Consider the following 19,443-nt stretch of genomic DNA (forward strand, 5'->3'; position numbering starts at 1 on the left):
AACATTACCACACTATCACTTACCACTTACCAGACGGTATGTTATTAATAATATTTATCTATTTTAATCGGCAGTTTATAAATTATTACTTTGCAAATTGCAATTAGAAATTGCATTTTTAATTTTTAATACGGCAGTATTACTAAACCATAGACATATTTTTTTAAGAAGGTCTTGTTTATATTCTATTTTCTGCTATTTTCGATTAAAAAAAAAGAAACTTCAAACAAGCTTTGGATTTTGGATGTAAAAATATGGCAGCGCAAAATGTTCTCAAATAAAATGAGAAATGTATTCCCGGTTATACGTTAAATGCTGTTTATAAGTGTTCGTTCAAAGTGTAGTCTTTGCAGATGTGTTTTGCTTTGCATAGTATGAGTTTTTCTTTTATACTTAAACTTATAATCTTTTTTTTCGAAAATGTCAAAACAGGGTAACATAGAAACAAATAATATTTGTGCGACCGAGGACATATTTGAGCAGTTTGCAGCTCAAGAATATGAATCTGGCGATTTCATCACGCTCTCAGAACTCGTCCCTTCTTCTTACGCCAGTAATGAGGTGATGGACACGATAATTATGGAACTGCCGAGTGGTGGAACGCAGGACCATAGTGTGATGGATATGGATAATATACCGTTTACTGCCGATGATCAACAACTAAATGTACAGGAAATTAACTCATTTCCGAGCGTTGACTCGGTGGCCCACAGTGTGATGGATAATGTTTCATTTGCTAATGATGACCAACAAGTAGGTGCACAAGAAATACACTCGGAATTGCCAAATAAAACTTACGTAGTATACAATAGTAGTGAAACTAATGTAGAACCACCTAAGAAGGCTACAAATAAAAGAGGGAGGAAGAAAAAATCGGATGTAGCGGCGCAAAAAAATACAGCACCCCAAGATAATTCGGACTTAAATTACGATATGGTTATCGGTGAAGACGATTTTTTGGACCCTGTACCTCCCACTCCTACGAGAAGGGGAGTTAAATCTTTAAAAACTTCAGTTGTCAAAGCTCCCACACCAAAGGCGTCTCCAAAACCAACATCACCAAAACAAGGTGAGCCTCCAAAAAAACCCAGAGGCAGACCACCAAAAATTGCACAGCCCGAACTTACAACATCTACAGTAGAAACTAAAAGGAAGTATGGAAGAAAAAGGAAATCTGATTCTGATACATTAGCCCTTTTAACAAGTACAATAGAAACAAAACAGAATAATGAACTGAAACATGACCCTAATATGCATGGCATAGTTCTTAATAATGATAATGATAATTGTGACATAACATCATCAAGTAATGTAGATATAAAAAGTGATGAATTTCTTGATAATGTTGTAAAAGAAGTTATTGTGACTAATGAAGAGACGAAAGTAGTCGATAACAATGTCAATGATGCACCAGATATGTGTAGTGAAATTGTAGGTGAGGTGGAAATCATGACCAGTGGTAATGATGACGATAACATACCACTCGGCCAATTGAGTAAAGTAATAAATAAACCTGTTCCCAAGGTACCAACAAATGATTATGCATACAATAAATCTATTGATGAAAAAACTGATGCAAAACAATTTTGCACAACAAAAGTTAAAAAAGGAAGGCCAAAGAAAAAAGCAATGAATGTCGAAGATGATGGAATGGATGATGTATGCTTAAGTAAATTGAAAAAAAGTTTTAATGAGCCTGTTAAAGAAAACGAAACCATTGTTAATGAGCAACATCCAGATATAACTACGACCGTTCAAGAAAATGTTGAAATGGATACAGCAACTCCTTCGATTGATTCTCAAGTAGATGTTAGTGGGGAAACATCTAAAAGACCTGTACGCAGGAGAGCTAAGAAAATTTTACATTACGAGCAAGATTCTGATGAAGATCCCTTTGCCAATGTTGAACTATCGGACGATGAACCGAGTTCAGGGAAAAAAGGTAGTAGATATCATTCTGACGATGAATATATACCCGGAATGGAAAATGGTGATAAACCTGACAAATTATCAGACAGTGAGGCTGAAGATGATTTTGAATTTATAAGAAAACTAAAGAAGAGGAAACTAAGTAAAAGCCCTAAGAAAAAGATAATTGAAGAAACTGTGTCTGCAAAAGCTGACGAGTTAGATGATGATATTGAAGGTTGTATTGAAACATCAGTCATAAAACTGACTGAAGGCGAACAATCCAGCTGGGGCACAACAAAAGAATTTGAGAATTTCTTGGCTAACAAGGTCGGTTCTGATGTATTTATAAAGAAATCTAAATCCTCAAAATCACAGATAGCACCCTTAGAAATTCCTGTTTTAGATCCTAATGAGCCAAAGACAAAAGTGGAGGCATCGTCTCAAACAAATGTTGTGCATACTAAAAACTCTTTTTCGCAAACAGAAACACAAAATGATTTGTCAATTAAAGAACAAGTGAAGCTTACACCTGTACAATCAGAAAAGGCATGTGAGTTTTTATCTAACATAGTAAGAACAACTGCAGAACTAGGACAACTCATGACACAAAAGTCTGAAGATTTTATTGAGAAAAAAATTAATACTACACATGTTACTGACACATTAAAAATGGACTATTGTGTTAAAAAATCATTCCTATTATTTAAACTGGCCAAACACAATCTCATACAAATGGAGGAGGACCTCGCAAGGCAATATGAGGACTTTTTAAACAGTCAAAAATTGTCACAGTATAGAGAAAAGAAAAAAGTTATTGAAGCCAAAGTTAAGAATGAGAGTGACAGTGATTGTGAGATTGTAGAGATTTTATCCGATGCTAAGAAACCTTCCAAAAAGAAAGAAGAAAAATCTACATTTAATCCCAAAACTGTGTTCCTGAATAAGGAATTGTCAATTAAAATTGCCAAAAAACAAACACCATCTCTTTCCACAGAGACTAAGTCTGCTAAAAGTATGAACATCAAGGGAAGACATACAGTTTGGATAAATGATTCAATAATGGTAAAAAAAGTTAAACCCAATCAGTCTTTTTTAGCCCAGGACAGCCGAAATAAAAAACCACCTGATTCACAATTCATCACATTAAAAATGGTAAATGATTTTTTTAAATCATACTATAGACAGAAAGTTCTGTCTACATGTGCCCCTTTTATGGAATGCAATTGGTTTACATCGAACAAGTCATACTGTTGCTATTATTCAACTGATCTTGTTCCTGCCACAAGTTCTAAATGCACTCTGATAGCCAACAACACTCCAATTGTTGGAATTCCAGAATCCTCAACTCATATAAAAATTCCTAAACCTCTTCAAACTCTTTGTGTTGTAGTACTAAAAAAACTTATTAACTTGAATAACAAATTGGATGTAAGAAAAGTGTTAAACCAATCTGACTCTGGAGATACTATTAATTGCATAAACAACACAGATTGTAGTGAGCCATGCATTCCAAATAGTATTAATTACGATGATAAAAATATTGACGATGAAATCTCAAGCAAAGACCTGAAGAATGATGATGCCGAAAGTCAAATAAATAATAAAAAACTAAAGACTTTATCCATACTTTGCTTGCAAGTATTACAAAAGCATATTTATTGGCAGACAGATCTATTTTGTAATAATGGAGATACCTTAGAAAACTTTGTTTGTGAAGATAGCATTTGTGATGAAAAAATTAATACTTATAATGTGTCACAAAAATTTAATAGCAATGTCAAGTCTTTAAGTACACTTTGCTTGCAAGAATTACAAAATACAATTCCATATGAATCTACTATGACAAAAGTTTCAAGTGATACAATCTTTGATTGCTACAATGACTCAATAGATGATGTATCAGAAGACCTATGCTATGAGGAAAATTATAATAATTATGAAGAGATAGATTGCAATCAAACTGAAAATATTTACCTAAATAATGTAAATAGTTTAAAAACTATTTGTCATAGAAAAATTGTAGAGTTAATATTTAAATACCCAGAAATTTTGGTAACACACCTAGAACCCACTATAATTAACTCCTATACTCTGAGGCCAGTCAACGAGTCAAGAAATGAAGAGGTAAAATCACTATTTGCACTTTGTACAAGATACATACAAAATATCCAATATGTATACAACAAACAGCAAACAAGGGTCAACAATTTTAGATCACACTATGAACCTACTATAATTAACTCCTATACTCTGAGGCTAGTCAATGAGTCAAGAAATGAAGTAAAATCATTATTTTCACTTTGTACAAGATACCTACAAAACATCCAACTTCTTTACAGCAAACAGGAAATAAAGGTCAGAAATATTTCATCCTACACTCCAAAATCTCTATCTAGCTTAGCTCTGAGGTCTTTGAGGAAAAAAATTATGCAGGAGCCAAACAGTATTAACCAAAAAAGAAGAAAAAAACCTCAAGTCCAGACACTATCCAGATTGTGCTTCAAATTCATTTCATCAATATTGTATAAGGAGGAATTTAGTATTTTAAACAAGAAGAAAAATATTTCGCATTATAAACACTCAACAGTACTTTCACTAAAGAAATTATGTTTGGAAAAAGTTACAAACTTTATGGGACTACCATGCGTAAATGCTGATTTAGAAAGAAATTCCAATGGTCTATCTATTACTATAAATAAAATAAATACAGTAAGTGAAGAGTTCTTCAACAATGAATATGACAGTTATGATGAGGATGGAGCTTATGACAATACATATCTTGGTGTAGAAAACGATGAAGAGTCTCATTGTGAAATTGAAAATAATTATGCTGATTGGGATAATGACGAAAACATCCCGAATGAAGATACTGAATGGGCTAGTCACATACAAATGGGTGACCTTCGGACTTGTGGTGACGCAAGAAAGAATATAGAAAATCATGTAAATAGTACTTCTCACGAGGAAGCAATGTCTATAAATCCTCTAGAACCGAGTATTTTATCAAATATCAAACAAGAGCCATGTGAAGATGCTCACTACATGCCAAATGTAATGACGATTATTAAAAATGAACCTGATCTAGATGAAGCCCATCTTAATGACACGGAGCCATTGCATCGAATAACAAAAACTGAACATTCATTTCTCGAGAGTACTGAAAATAACGAACCACTCTTACTAAGCAGTTACGATGTAAACACTTTTGAAAAATTTGTTTCGTCAAATAAATTAATGTATTCATTGGCCGACGGTGGCAGTCAAGACGAGGAAGAACGGCACGGCCAAGGTTTTCCCCGATTCCGCAGACAGTATGAACCGGATCTTGATGGTGACGAGGATAATTTTGATAATTTAGGTTTGCTCGTACCACAAACTGTAGAGCAAGCTAAGGACAGGTTAATGAATAGTAGCTCTGACGAGGAAGGCAAATCGAAGAAAAATGACAAAAGAAAAAACCTAAAAAAGAGAGGAAGGCCAAAAAAGGTGACTAAAGAAATAGTACCAATAAAAAGTAAAAATGAGGATGATGTTGCCACTTTAACTAAAAAAATGAAAGAAAGACTCCGACAAGAGGATAACCAAGAAAATGAATCTGAAGAAGATGAAATTCCTCTTATTTTAAGAAAGGATAAATCTAAAAAGATATCAAATACGAATAAAGTAGTTGATAAAGTTGAAACAAGTAATCAAAATACCATTGTCGAAAAAGAAAAAGATAAAGATTCACAATCCACAAGTTACGAAATACAATGCAACAATATAGATTCTACTGAAAATGTAGAAACAATGGACGAAAAAAATGTAGAAACAATGGACGAAAAAAATGTAAGGAGAAGTCTTAGAAAAAATAGCAAATTGCATCAAAGAAGTGATGAAGTTTCTAATGATGACTCCAGTTCCATAAATACCGGCGTATCAGAAGATGTAGAAAGCTCCCATTGTGAGGAATCAAAGGAACAGGAAAACCCTAAGATGAATAGCAATAGTAATTTGGATTTAAGAAGAAGTCTAAGAAAAAGTAAAGTCGGGAAGGAAGATCCAAAAAGCGAAACACTTAGTGATAAATGTGATGAATCCACTTTCAATAGCAATGATGTACCAGAAGCCATTGAAAGTTCAAGAATCGAGGAGCAAAATAATGAACAGTCTGAACCAGAAAGTTACACAGATGCGGTGGATATGAATGAACCTATCGAACTACTTGAATGTGAACCAACTTTGCCACTTTTAGACTCACAGGCTGATACGAATCGGAAAGCAAAGGTAAAGAAAACCCAGAAAGGTATTGACGATACTTCAGCATCTGACAAAGGCAAAGGAATAGTAATTCGCAATGGTTGGGAGTGCTACCCTATGGATCGCTCGGACGCGAAATTATATAACTATGCAAGTGTTAGCCTAGAAAAACTGCCAGAATCATTTGTCGAAACATATTTCAAGTATATAAACTTAGATAAGGACAAAGATGAAGATGATATTGAAATAGATAGGTAAGTGCATAGTGCCTAAATTAACTTCACATTGCTGAGCATTCACTCTAATAATTATTAAATTATTATTATAGAATTAATACAGTTAAATATAATATATTTTTTTTGTTTAGTTTGATATTTCAGTCCTCAAACTTTAACTTAAATAAATAATAGCGTTATTCTCATTAGAAATAATACCAATTGTATTTTCAGGTTGACAAATCTGCAATCATTAAATAGAGAGAAGGTTAAAAGCAAGGAAGTGACCCGTCGTTCCAAGACGAAGAAAACTTTGTCCAGTGATCCTTCAGAAGCGGTGACTAACATTAAGCTCGAACTTGAAGCGGAAAACGCGGACGAGTTGACGGCATCAGAGGATGAAATTGATAATACCGATGAAATGCTACCACCAGTAAGTTGGCATATATTTAAATACACCATCCATATTGACTATTAGCTATGTCCACACTGTGCATTTTCATCTTCAATTTTCGTCATTAACTTTCATATTGGCGCATTCAATAATTGAATGCGTCAAGGAACGCAGCGCCAATATTGTTATTTTTGAAGTTTTGGATACGGTCAGAGGGCATGCCTCACGTTCGCTGTTGACTGCGCTATAACACATGCCCTTGATGAACAGAAAAAGGCACAGTGTGGACAAAGCTATTATTATAAATGCGAAAGTGTGTCTGTCTGTTAAATTCTGTAAAAAAAAGTGAATAAATTAAACCTCGCGTGGCAACATGTGTCATCCCTTTTTTCTTAGATTGATTTGAAACTACGATGTTGCCACTTTTTAATTTCTTCGCTTTTTTCTCCCTCTCCTCTTCACGCCCAAATCCTTGAAGTGCTTTTGCCGTTTGGTATGGAGATACCACCTAAACCTTTTTCACGCCGGGTTTTCGTGAGACCGTTTGCCAAATTAGTATCTCCTAAAATTAATAAAATTCCAATATTTTTAGTTAAAGGCTGCAAAAATTCATTCGTTTGGACCAAGGCCTTTAGTCAGATTTTGATTGACTATTCAAACCTAAAATCGCCTTGCTTGCTTAAGCCTCGAGGTTTGACTATAACATACTTATCGAAATAAATCTTTTTAGGTACAAGAGAATGATGCCGAAAATTATTTAGCAAAAAGCTTGCTTATGGGTGATAATGACAGCGAAACCGAAGAGGCGAAAGGTCCCAAAACCCCCGAGGAAAGTAAAGAAAAACGCAGGCCCGGGCCAAAGTCGAAAACTAGAGTTAAGACTCCAACCAGTAATGTCAAGAAAGAAGACGGTGATATCCTCTTAACAGCAGATAGAATGATGAATTCGGAGCTCGCTTTACTTCACGCGCCTGTTACCAGTCTAACAGATCAAATGATTAAAGAAGACAAAGATTTCACAAAGAAAAATAAACAGCATAAAAATGTAAGTTGTTTTTCGCATATTCTTCATTAAACTTCAAGAAGAGACCGTAATCCCTCTTAAAAGGCCGGCAACGCACCTGCATCTTTTAATAATAATAAAAATCTTTATTGAAACCAAAATTACTTTTCCATAATCTAGTAGCCTGCCAAACTGCATAACAGTTTGCCGGCGGGTCTTCTGATGTTGCGAGTGTCCATGGGCGACGATAGTTGCTGTAAACCATTTGCTTGTTTGCCCCCTTAATTTATTTAAAAAAATTGAATGATACTTCCGATGTTCATGTTAAAAAAATATGCCTGTTTTTCTTATATTTATGTAGTTTGTGCAATATCCCATATTCTAAAGTTATGTTAAAACACTCTCACAGTAAACTTAAACCCCCTTACTAATAAAAATATACACTTAATACAATATAAAATATTTTGTCATCTCTGAAACATTGCATAGCTTATTAATTATACATTTTTTTTTATTTGTTAGAGGGTCAATAGTTTTTTATTAATCTACTATCTTCTCACCTTTTTTTCATTTTTACAGAAGACAAGTTCTAAAAGTCATACAACGACTGTTCACATCAGGAAGGATGATGATTCTTCCTCTGAAGAGGAGAAACAATGGGTGACTACCAAGGAGAAACTATTGAGACGATTGGAGAAAAAGCAAGAAAATCAGTAAGTGTTCTTTCATATCACTGTATCTTATGAGTGTGTGATAAGTCATAAGTTATGACTTATCAATTATCACATATGTATGTAGTGGGGACCGTCTATTGGTCAAGTGAGGCCCAAGAAAGGAAGGTTGGATTTTTGCCTATATAATAGACAACAAAATATATTACAAGAAACAAAAGAGAAAGCTTATTTGATAAAACTGAAAATAGTATTTATACCCCTTTGTATATATTTATACCCAGTTGTAACAAAAATAAATTACGTGCCTAAATGATAATTGGCTAAAATAATGTTCATGTACCTAAATTAACTGGTGATATGCTGTCGGATTATAAGGCGCCCTATTAGCCAGGGGCCGGATTAGCGAGGGTCGACTGTACTGTAACCTTAACAATTCGTATTTACAGCATAGACGACGCCAAACGCGCTAAGATTGTTAGCGAATATATAGAGAAACGACGCGAGGACGGTCCGGTCAGTCAGAACGTGCTGCGCCGACCGCGCCGAGGACGGTCCAAGAGGGACAGAAGGAAGCTGCTGGAACGACGGAAACAGATGAAGTGAGTTAGTTCATACCGACAGGGTTAAGCTCTGGTGTCCTCCAAGAGCGGCGCCGTCATGCAGCGGCCGCCATACCACGGTGAATGACGTCACTAGAATGTTGTCCATGTAAGCAATATGGCATGGTTTCCTAGAGAATGGTAATTGACACCGTTCTCTAGGAAACCGCCACACGACGGCACCGCTCTTGCAGGAGACCAAAGCTTTATGGATGACTAGACGACGCCCGCAACTCCGTTGCGCCAAAACTCGTTTACGCGGGAAACGTACATTTTTCCAGGACCAAAAGTATCCTGTTTTTTCCCCGGACTAAAATCTCCTTGCCAAATTTTAGCAAAATCGTTTCAGCGGTTCGAGCGTGAAGAGGTAACAGACAGACAGACACACTTTCAAATTTATAAAATTAGTATAAATCCTGAGTATGAAATATTAGTATCAAGTTAGTGTTGCGTAGGCTACGATTTAATCAAGGATAGGTTCGAGTTTCAGCGTTTCATTGTTTTTTCATACATTTCTTAATTTTTGCCATATACAATTACTTTCCGAAAATGACTTCTTCTAGCAACACTATAAATTAACGCAATAATAATACACAGTGTTTATTTTTTTTACCATCTACCCTCGTTAACTTTTTTCTCCCGTGGTTTAGAGATTTCTATTCATACACTAAAATGTCCAACTTTTTAAGCCCTTTCATTTGATATATTATATGTGGATGTGCTACAACTTGGGTATGAGTTCCATACAAAAATGCCTCTTGTCCTTTCAAAATAATTTATTTTCATGTTTTCAGAGTTCTATCTCGCGAGCTATGCGGTGAGGATGGGTCGTCGTCCAAGAGATACTCATATTCATATGGCAAAGGACGTCGAAATATTAGAAAGGTAAAAAGGGCGCTAAAAAACAACGTTATATAACATGTTTGTATTATTTCTTCTACAGAAAGTAATGTGTTTTTTATTTTGTGTTACAGGTTATAGACAAAAAATCACTAGCTCGGAATACAGTGCTAGCTAACATTGAGGAATTCGAACGCAAGAGAAGACTGTCCATGCGAGAGGCTCAATTGGTATGATTATTAGTTTTTATTGATTCGATATTTTATTGATATTTGTGTTGTGTTGATTTGCTATTTGTGGCAGCTTCTGATTTCTGGAGATCATATTTGAAAATGTTAGAGGATGAATCAGGTAAGTAACAGTTAAAAAATTGCCGTTCTTTTTTGCATAAATGGAGGCTTTAGTGCAAGGAAAATGATGTGAATTCAAAAAACTGTCGATTTTATGTGTATACAGGGTGCAATTAAACCTTCCTGCCAAATTTTTTCAAGGGCTTAGGTATCATTAGGAGAGTTTATTAAACCAAAAAAAATTGGGTGTTATTTTTTTTTAATGACATTTATCCCACTTAAAATCGTTGCAGAACGGTCACTCACGGCGCGGGGAAATGAGCGGGGGTAACGTGGGGCACAACACGCGCGGGCGACGCGTCGTGTCCATTAATTGTAGTGATTTTTACTATTTCTCAACATTTTAGTACTGAGTGATTATAAAAGAAAAAATACGTGTTTTTTTTATTTTTAACAAGGATTAATGTATCAAAATTTGGCAGGAAGGTTTAATTGCACCCTGTATATGATACATATGTTATAAAATTTTACTAAAATGATTCATATTGTAATTTAAAAACTAAAGAATTATTCAACAATAATTTACATTTAAGATCACGTCATATCGTGTAATAAATTGTCACGTTATGCAAAACATAGTAACGTTAAGCGCCCTACTGGTTCGTTCTGTCTATTGTAGTGTAACGTTACGTGTATAGTTAAGTAAAACAGTGTAATATCATTACAGAAAGAGACGTTAGGGTTTGAGGAAGACGTGAACGTGGTTGTGATAAACGACGAGCTATGCCTGGAGTACGACTTCGATAACAACCAGCCCGCCGTCACCGTGCATCCGTTCTTCACTAAAGTCATGAAGGCGCATCAGGTAAATAATCCTCACACCGTCAGATGTAAGTTGTTGTGGCGCTGAATATTTTGACCATCTATAGGGTCGAAAATATTATGTGGGATTAACCCGACCTTAGTGGTTAGAATGACTTAGTATGTTTAATTAATATAAAATACGTGAGACACTCGGGACCTGCCGCGGTAAAGATATTGCATAGCATTTTTTATCGACATGCGATTATAATTCGCATGTCTACACCGTGCCGAAGTCTGCCGAACTGAAACGACGTTAGACCGTCAGGAAACTTATTTGAATGGACCAAGTATATGAATACATAATAATATGATAAAACAAACTTTTAATGCATTTCATCGACTAATTTTGTATTTTCAGTACGAAGGTGTGAAGTTCATGTGGGATGCTTGCTTTGAGACAGTTGAGACTGTGCAAAATGGCGGCACCGGGGGCGGCTGCATCCTAGCACATTGCATGGGGCTCGGCAAGACGCTGCAAGTTCTGGCTCTACTGCATACGGTGAGATAGATATAGTTTAGAGTGGAACAAAATAATGATAATAATAAATAATATCTATGGACGCTTCACATCACGTCAGTCTGGCCCCATGCTATGTTCCTGAAGGACTTGTGTTACAGGTACCAGACAATGGAAATATATTTAATACTTTTATACTAAAAATCTTAAATATATGTATATTTAAGATTTATATTATATCTTACACATATTTAATACGCATCCAGACCCTGGAACATTGAAAACTTTTTGTTCCGTCGGCGGGATTCGAACCCGCGACCCCCGGCTTGAGCTGCCACACACTCAACCAATTGAGCCACAGAGGTCGTCAAACATAATAAGAAATTGGTGGCAGCTGTATTGGATTTTGCTAAAACGCCGCAAGAATTATCCTTGATGCACACGATGAGATAGACATAGACTAGAGCGAGACAACTAATTCTGTATTTAAGAATTGTTGACATCGGTTGGTACCCTCACTCACCATATGGGACTTTGCTAACACACCGCTATCTGTAGCCCTAGCATGGCCACCAGTAGAAATGCGAAAGTATAGACAAACTGTGGACATAAACTTAAGGTGCCGTTCCGATCTTTACCGTGGCTAATCGCGACCGACAAAAATGCAATGAAAATGCCACTATATGTCATAAAGTACGATATTATTTGAATTTTTAGGACTATAGTCTGTGATAAGGTGGCATTTTAATGGATTTTTTTTTTTTTTTTTTTTTAATCTTTTTATTTTACAGAGGCTTTTAACACTCAGTGTTAATGTCAGCCTCATAGGTGAATACAGTGTTCCCTACATAAGGGACAGATCCAAAAAACTATATAATTTTATTGCCTCTGGGGACAACGGCTCCGAAAGTACACTATTGATCCGTCCATTGTGCAGGCAGCCAAAGTCACCTAAGAGCCTTGATCTTAGCTCTGCAGTCCGAGCACACTCCAGTAAAACATGAAACAGGTCTTCCGGCTTGTCGCACACATCGCAATTAGGCGAAGGCTTAATTCCAACCAAGTAGCAAAATTTATTTGCTGGAATGTGCCCAGATCGTAATCTAAAGGCTGACACCAACAACTTTCTCGATAAATTACACGAAATAAACCAAGGCTCCCATACTGGTTTATTCTGGATGGTTCCGTACCAAACTCCAACACCTCTTTGTAATTCCTCGCCGAAATGGTATTCCCATTTCTCGAGCGCCTTTTCCTTAATCTGATGACGAAGCTCATTTACAAAAGGTTTAGAACAGACCACGGGACCATCCATAACTGCACTCTTGGCAAGCGCATCCGCAGTTTCGTTTCCAATTAAACCGACATGGGCAGGAACCCATTGCAGTTTAATTGAAACTTTTCCAGAAACATGCCGGAGTAAATCCAAAGCTTCGAAGGCTATCGGAGAGCCACGTTGCCTCGTGGCGCACCGACGAAGGTGTTGGAGAGCACTTCTCGAGTCTGATAAAATAACTATACTGTTATTGTTGTTCAAGTTATTAACATAAGTTAGTGATTCCTTAATAGCAAGAAGTTCAGCAGTCATTATATTATTATCTCTATGTAATTTAAACTTCTGTGAAACGTCTAATTGGGGATCGAAGAAGGCAGCTCCGACACCTTGAGTACATTTAGAGCCATCCGTATATAACTTATAACAATCAGAATAATTATCAGATATGAATTGCAAAAAATAATTTTTAAGTTCACAATCAGATAAGCTCCGTTTTGGAGCCATGTCGCCAACTTTATGTACAATGAGTTCTTCGACATCTATTGAAGACACCCATGTGTTTAATGAATACGCCTCTAACTTTTCACTTACATATACATTAATATTACTCCATTCAGAGTTAATTTGTGCTAGAATTGGGAGATTAGTATTCCTAAAATAATTTCGTACTAAATTTAACTGATCTAAAGAATATAACAAATCGTTGCCTAGTCTAGACTTAAATTTAAGCAAGAACCTACTCGCCAACACGTACCTACGTATATGTAAGGGAGGAATGGAGAGTTCACTCTGCATAACAAACACTGGAGTGCTACGTATAAAAGAGCCACATATTCTCAACGCTCTGTTTTGTAGAATATCGAGCTTTTTAAGATGTGTTTTAGCACAACTACCATATATAAAGCTAGCATAGTCCAGTCGGCTCCTTACAAGAGAAATATAAAGACGGCGAATATATTGAGGGTGAACTCCCCACGACCTACCCGATAGAACTTTTAAGACGTTCAAACATTTATAGTTTTTAGCACACAATTCATTTACATGAAGACTCCATCTTAAGGACGAGTCCAGCCATAAACCTAAGTATTTAACTTTATCCACCACGTTAAGAGATGAACCGTTAATCTCAATATCAATATTAAAACTTCTTCTAGTTCTATTAAATACACAAATATTAGATTTAGATACGGATAATTGGAGACCAATACTATCTAAATAGTTAATCACGGCCTTTATAGCTAACTTAAGAGAGCAAACTGCTTCTAGAGTATTACCATTTACAACTGTTTTGTATAACACGAAATCATCAGCGTATTGGGAGTTATAAACATTATTATTTACAATAATTCTAGAAATACCTCTAGTTGCAATATTAAATAAACTAGGAGAAAGGGGGTCCCCTTGAGCTAGTCCCTGGTTTGTACATCTAATTAATAATGCTACTACTTTACTTAGATCATCTAAAACAATTGTACAACGACGATTAGACAAAAAATTAAATAAATATTTACAAATAAAATTACCGATTCCAATTTCCTGTAAGATATGAATTAATGCAGTTATATTTACATTGTTGTAGGCATTCTCAATGTCTATGAAGCAAGCGATTGTTGGCTCTCTTCTGGCAAAACCTAATTGTATATGAGATGTAAGTAAAGCTAGGTTATCAACACAAGATTGTCCACGTCTAAAACCAGTCGACGTGCCGGGAAGGAGGCCCTGGCTTTCAATAAACCACTCCAATCTTCTTAATAGAATCAAATGGAATATCTTACACGGACAAGACATTAATGAGATAGGACGTAATGAGGAGGCAAGAGTGGGATCCCTTCCCGGTTTAAGAATAGGGACTATTTGTATGTCTCTCCACTGATCAGGTATATTACTTGACATTAAAATTAAATTGAAAATTTTTAAAAGCATACACTTAGCATTATTTGGAAGATAATAGATCATAGTATATGATATATTATCCATTCCTGGAGATGTATCTTTCTTTTTTAAACAGTTACGAAGCTCCGCGAGAGTAATGGGTGATTCTATAATGGAAGGTTGTCTTTCTGGCAAAGTTGGCTCCTGCTCGGCAACATAATCAGGGGTCAAGGAATGCAATAGCTTTTCAGCATTAAGAGGATCTACAGTATCTCTGCGTCCAGTGTTGCCTTTGATCCATCGCATCTTTCTCCACATAACGGATGCTGATGTTTCGTGGTTGATACTGGAACAAAATTCTCTCCACGACTTAGATTTTTCTTTTCTTATAAGTAATTTGGCTTGGGATACTTTGTTTTTCCATAGAAGCAAATTAGAAGGTGTAGGATTACGCCGTAACTGCGCCAATGCAAGACGCCGTTCAGCAACTGCCTTTGAAAGATCATTATTCCAATAATGTTTGGGTTTGAAGTTTGATGTGGGGTCTTGACAAATTTTAATCCAAGGGATGTGCTTATCAGCCAAATATTTAATTTGATTTGTAAAACTATCATAGCTCGTTTGGACATCATTCACCTCTTCATGAATAAACATTGTCGTTCCTTCTTTAGTATATTCTACCCAGTTAGCTGCTTTATAATTTCTTTTTTTAATGTATCTGTTCGTTTTATAAAAACCACAACTTAACTTTAACACTAGATGATCACTGCCTAAGGATTCATTTGTAACCTGCCAACTCATATTGACAGCAATGTCTGTGGAAGCAAATGATATATCAGGCGAGGTTTTTTGAAGGCTACCGTTAACCCACTTCACTCTAGTAGGCGCACCGTCATTAAGACATATAAAATCATTTTCAAACATAGCTTTATAAACAGCTTCACCTCTTCTATCGGACTTGCAAGACCATAGAGTGTGATGCGCATTAAAATCTCCGATTATAAGACAACCTGTTTTGAATGTATTGAAAATCGCATCCCAATCCTGTTGACTTGTAGAAATTGAAGGCGGACAATACACAGCAATCACGTGCTTTAATGTAGGTACGTTAAAAACTTCAATATTGATTATCTGGATATCAGAGTTAGAAATATTAGAAACTCGTTCAGAATAGTTTATTGATTTATGTATTATGGCGCACAAACCACCATATGAATCGTCTCTGTCTGCTCTCACTATATTATAACCAGAAAATTTCAGGCTTACACTAGATGAAAGCCACGTTTCACTCACAAAAGCCATATGTATTTTGTCTTGTGACATCAAAAGTTCAAAGTCACTGGCCTTACGTTTTAAACTGTTAGCATTCCATTGAAAAATGTTGATACCGCTGTGTAAAGAATTGATATTACTGGCCATTATTGTTTCTTCCCATAAACTTAAGCACCGTCTCAAAATTCAAATATTCTTGTAAAACATCTACTACTTCGGACCAGAAAAATTCAATCAACATTTTAAACTTATCTTTTAAACTTCCTTCTGCTACAAAAACTTCTCTTATTTTATCTAAAATCCTTTCTAGCAAACGTTTCCTTTCCTTACGATTAGTACTAGAGCTAGACTTTTCAACTTGCTTATTTTCAGTATGAATTTCAGCACTAGTTATCTGAAATGTATGAAAAACATCCTCGTCATCGCGTCTGACGTCTAGACTTTTTTTCCTTGATTTATTTTTGTTCTTTTTCTTGAACTCAGTTGTGGTAGACGACTCTTGATTAGGCATCGAAGAAACACACTCATCTAATTCCATAATGTCATCATCACTATCATGTAAAGTTTCAACAGCTGCATAGTCGCCAACAGTAACATCTCTGTAAGTGGGAGCCGAAGCCCCGTCGGTCCTGGCGTGGGAAATAATAGGTTTAACAAAAAGCATCTCGGGTTCCAATCTGGTCGAAGTCTTATTCAGTGTCTCTTCCTTCAACTTATTTAATGCAAACTTATAAGAGCACATATGATTTCCCATATACATCCGAATATTTCTTTCTTTCTTAAATACAGGACAAGCAGATTTCATAAAAGATAAGTGATTCCCTTTGCAGTTAACACATCTATAACTTTTCGTTTCGCAGTTTTCATGTTTCCCGCTACACTTAGGACAAATTGGGGTCTTAGATGGACAAATCTGATTGACGTGACCGTATCGCCAACATTTAGAGCATTGAGTCACAGGATACATGTAAGAATCTACGGCCATTCGACACCCATAAGCTTTTATAAATTCTGGAAGATTTGAACCTTCGAACCCTATTCGAACGGTTTCAGACTTTATCCATTTTCCATCCGAATCTTTACGTAACAACCTCTTAATGGATAAAATCTTCGTGTCACATTCGAAAATCTCTTTCAATTCCTTATCTTCTATATCAATGTCAATATCCCGGACCACGCCATAACAGTAATGCAACTCATTAGTATTTCTACAAACCCACTCATAATCCTGTGTAATCTTATTATTCAGAAAATTGTTTGCGTCTAGCTCGGATTTAAATTTAATTAAAAGTTTGAAAGGACTTTTATATTTGATAGTTTCTATGCCCTGGATATTGTATTTAGCCAATAGTTTTGCAAACGCTAACTGCTTCGGTAGAAAATCGGTCTTGGCGGTTATAGAAACTTCAAAATTATTACGTAAATTAGCTGGCGGATTAGGTGATGCAGATGGAGGGGTTCTCTGCAGGTTCCTGCGCTTATATCTCGTGACCAGTGTAAAGCCATCATCAGCTAGCGGCTCTGGAGAACTACCTGCTAGTCGCCTTTTGTTGCCTGGCTGCAACATCGCTTCACTTCCAACATCGTCGAGATTATTATGACCTACTGACATACCTGCATCATCCCACTCTAAGTCTACCTCTCCTTCATATTCTCCAGATTCCAGCACTATTATGTTAACAGCCTCCGCAGCCATCTCATTGAGTGCAGGCTCCATCGTACCTTCTTCCTCAGGTTCACTCATAATTACAACACAATGCGGGTAGATCGAAAAAAATAATAATACGAAAGTTTGTTAAAGAAACAAAACTATTCACATAAGTTCACTTTTAATTTGATAATTATTAATAATTATAAACGAAATAATCATACTTCAGAATATTTAAACTCGGAAACAAAAAAAAACTCGCAAATATGAAATGAAAATTGACGTCACAGAGATCGTAACACGGAGCGCGTCCGAACGTGACGGGCGCAAACCCAGACTGAATGGAATTTTTCGGAACGAAAAAAGATCGGAACGGCATGGGCACCTTAAGTTTATCTCCACAGTTTGTCTATACTTTCGCATTTCTACTGGTGACCATGCTAGGGCTACCGCTGGAGCCTGGAACTACTGGTCTACTGCACACGATTATATAGAGATAGATTAGAACGAGACGACATATTGTGTAATATAAGGCTGCATTTCCATCAGAGATGTGTTGCGAGGAATGTGTTTTTAAGATCCAATAGAATCGCTGCAATGAGCGAGGTAACGTCAACGAAGCGATTCTATTGGTTCAATCACTGTGCACTTTTGGTTAGTGGTTACAGTATCAATCCAGGAAACGTTGAAAAGTTCAATTTTAATTAGCCCCTTAGACATTAAATAGAGGCAATGTTGGCCTCAGTTGACAATTTTGACTCTTATGTTGCACCTACTCTAGACAACTTCACCAATTAACGAATATGTTGCAGGTGTTAACTCACCCGGGCGTGGCGATGCAGAGGGTGCTGGTGTGCTGCCCGCTGTCCACCGTGCTCAACTGGGTGGACGAGATACATAAGTGGATTGGACCCGTCACCAATCAGATCAAGGTAATATTGTTATGTATATTAATGAGGGTGTGTGAATTTTCTGCTTGAGGCGCTAGTCTCGCGCGAGGTCCAAAAACGTCTATTTTGTACTAGTTTTAGTGGTCTTCGTGACATAAATTATTATTTATGCAATTTACCTGTTGAAAAGCGATCTTCTTCGTAAAATGATCCCAAAAAGTATTATTTAGCGATCAATGTAAATGCTTTGAGAGCGAAATGAAGAAAAGAAATAATAATCGTATTAAAAAATATTCAGTTATTAAAAAAATTAGCAAAAGTAAAGGAGATATTATTTAAATTTAATTAAATAAATAAATCTAGATTATTATAAAGTCGACTTTAATTATAAATTTTTATTTCAAGCAACGTAAGATAAGACGGAAGCTACAGGTATCTTTAAATTTAACTTTTTTATTACTTACCATATTGCGTTTAAAAGTTGTTAAATTTCTCACTGTAGTCTTTTTTTTTTCTTACTCTATTTGTTGTTTCAAGGTGTTCGAGCTATCCAAGCTAAAGAAGACCTATGAACGAGCATACCAGCTAGAGGACTGGTACAACGGAGGAGGCATCTTTATTATAGGCTACGAGCTGTTCAGATCTCTGTCCACCCTTGATCCAGTGCTCGATGACGTCAGACCGACCATCGTGAACAAGATTAGGACGGCATTACTGGACCCAGGTCCGGATATAATCATCTGCGACGAGGGGCACCTTCTCAAGAACGATATGTCGGTGCTGGCCGTTGCTATGAGCAGAGTTGTCACCAAACGAAGGATAGTACTGACTGGGACGCCCATGCAAAATAATCTAAGGGAATACTACTGCATGGTGAATTTTATTAAACCTAACCTGCTTGGGACCTACTCGGAGTATTCTAATAGGTACGTTCTTGCTCGTTGTCTTTCAGTTGGTGAAATCAAGTGGTTGACAGTTTGTGGTTCTTGTTCAAGTATG

At 36.2% G+C, this 19,443-nt stretch overlaps 1 protein-coding gene across 3 annotated transcripts in view; it reads left to right on the forward strand.

Annotated features, from left to right (window-relative positions):
* Window positions 1-244: 244 nt before the first annotated feature.
* Window positions 245-19,443, forward strand: part of LOC121737043 — a 33,386-nt gene continuing 14,187 nt past the window's right edge. For 2 of the 3 annotated variants that reach the window (XM_042128575.1, XM_042128576.1), the window contains exons 1-12: window positions 245-6,404; window positions 6,600-6,798; window positions 7,490-7,804; window positions 8,342-8,475; window positions 8,883-9,035; window positions 9,830-9,920; window positions 10,010-10,105; window positions 10,893-11,030; window positions 11,388-11,528; window positions 18,367-18,486; window positions 18,850-18,876; window positions 18,982-19,370. In XM_042128575.1, the coding sequence (XP_041984509.1) occupies window positions 421-6,404; window positions 6,600-6,798; window positions 7,490-7,804; window positions 8,342-8,475; window positions 8,883-9,035; window positions 9,830-9,920; window positions 10,010-10,105; window positions 10,893-11,030; window positions 11,388-11,528; window positions 18,367-18,486; window positions 18,850-18,876; window positions 18,982-19,370 (7,787 nt within the window). In that variant the 5' untranslated portion in view covers window positions 245-420. The remainder of the gene's footprint in view (window positions 6,405-6,599; window positions 6,799-7,489; window positions 7,805-8,341; window positions 8,476-8,882; window positions 9,036-9,829; window positions 9,921-10,009; window positions 10,106-10,892; window positions 11,031-11,387; window positions 11,529-18,366; window positions 18,487-18,849; window positions 18,877-18,981; window positions 19,371-19,443) is intronic. The other variant, XM_042128577.1, reaches the window with a different exon arrangement.

The sequence above is a fragment of the Aricia agestis genome, chromosome 20 (assembly GCF_905147365.1).
Source record: "Aricia agestis chromosome 20, ilAriAges1.1, whole genome shotgun sequence".
Taxonomy (NCBI): Eukaryota; Metazoa; Arthropoda; class Insecta; order Lepidoptera; family Lycaenidae; genus Aricia; species Aricia agestis.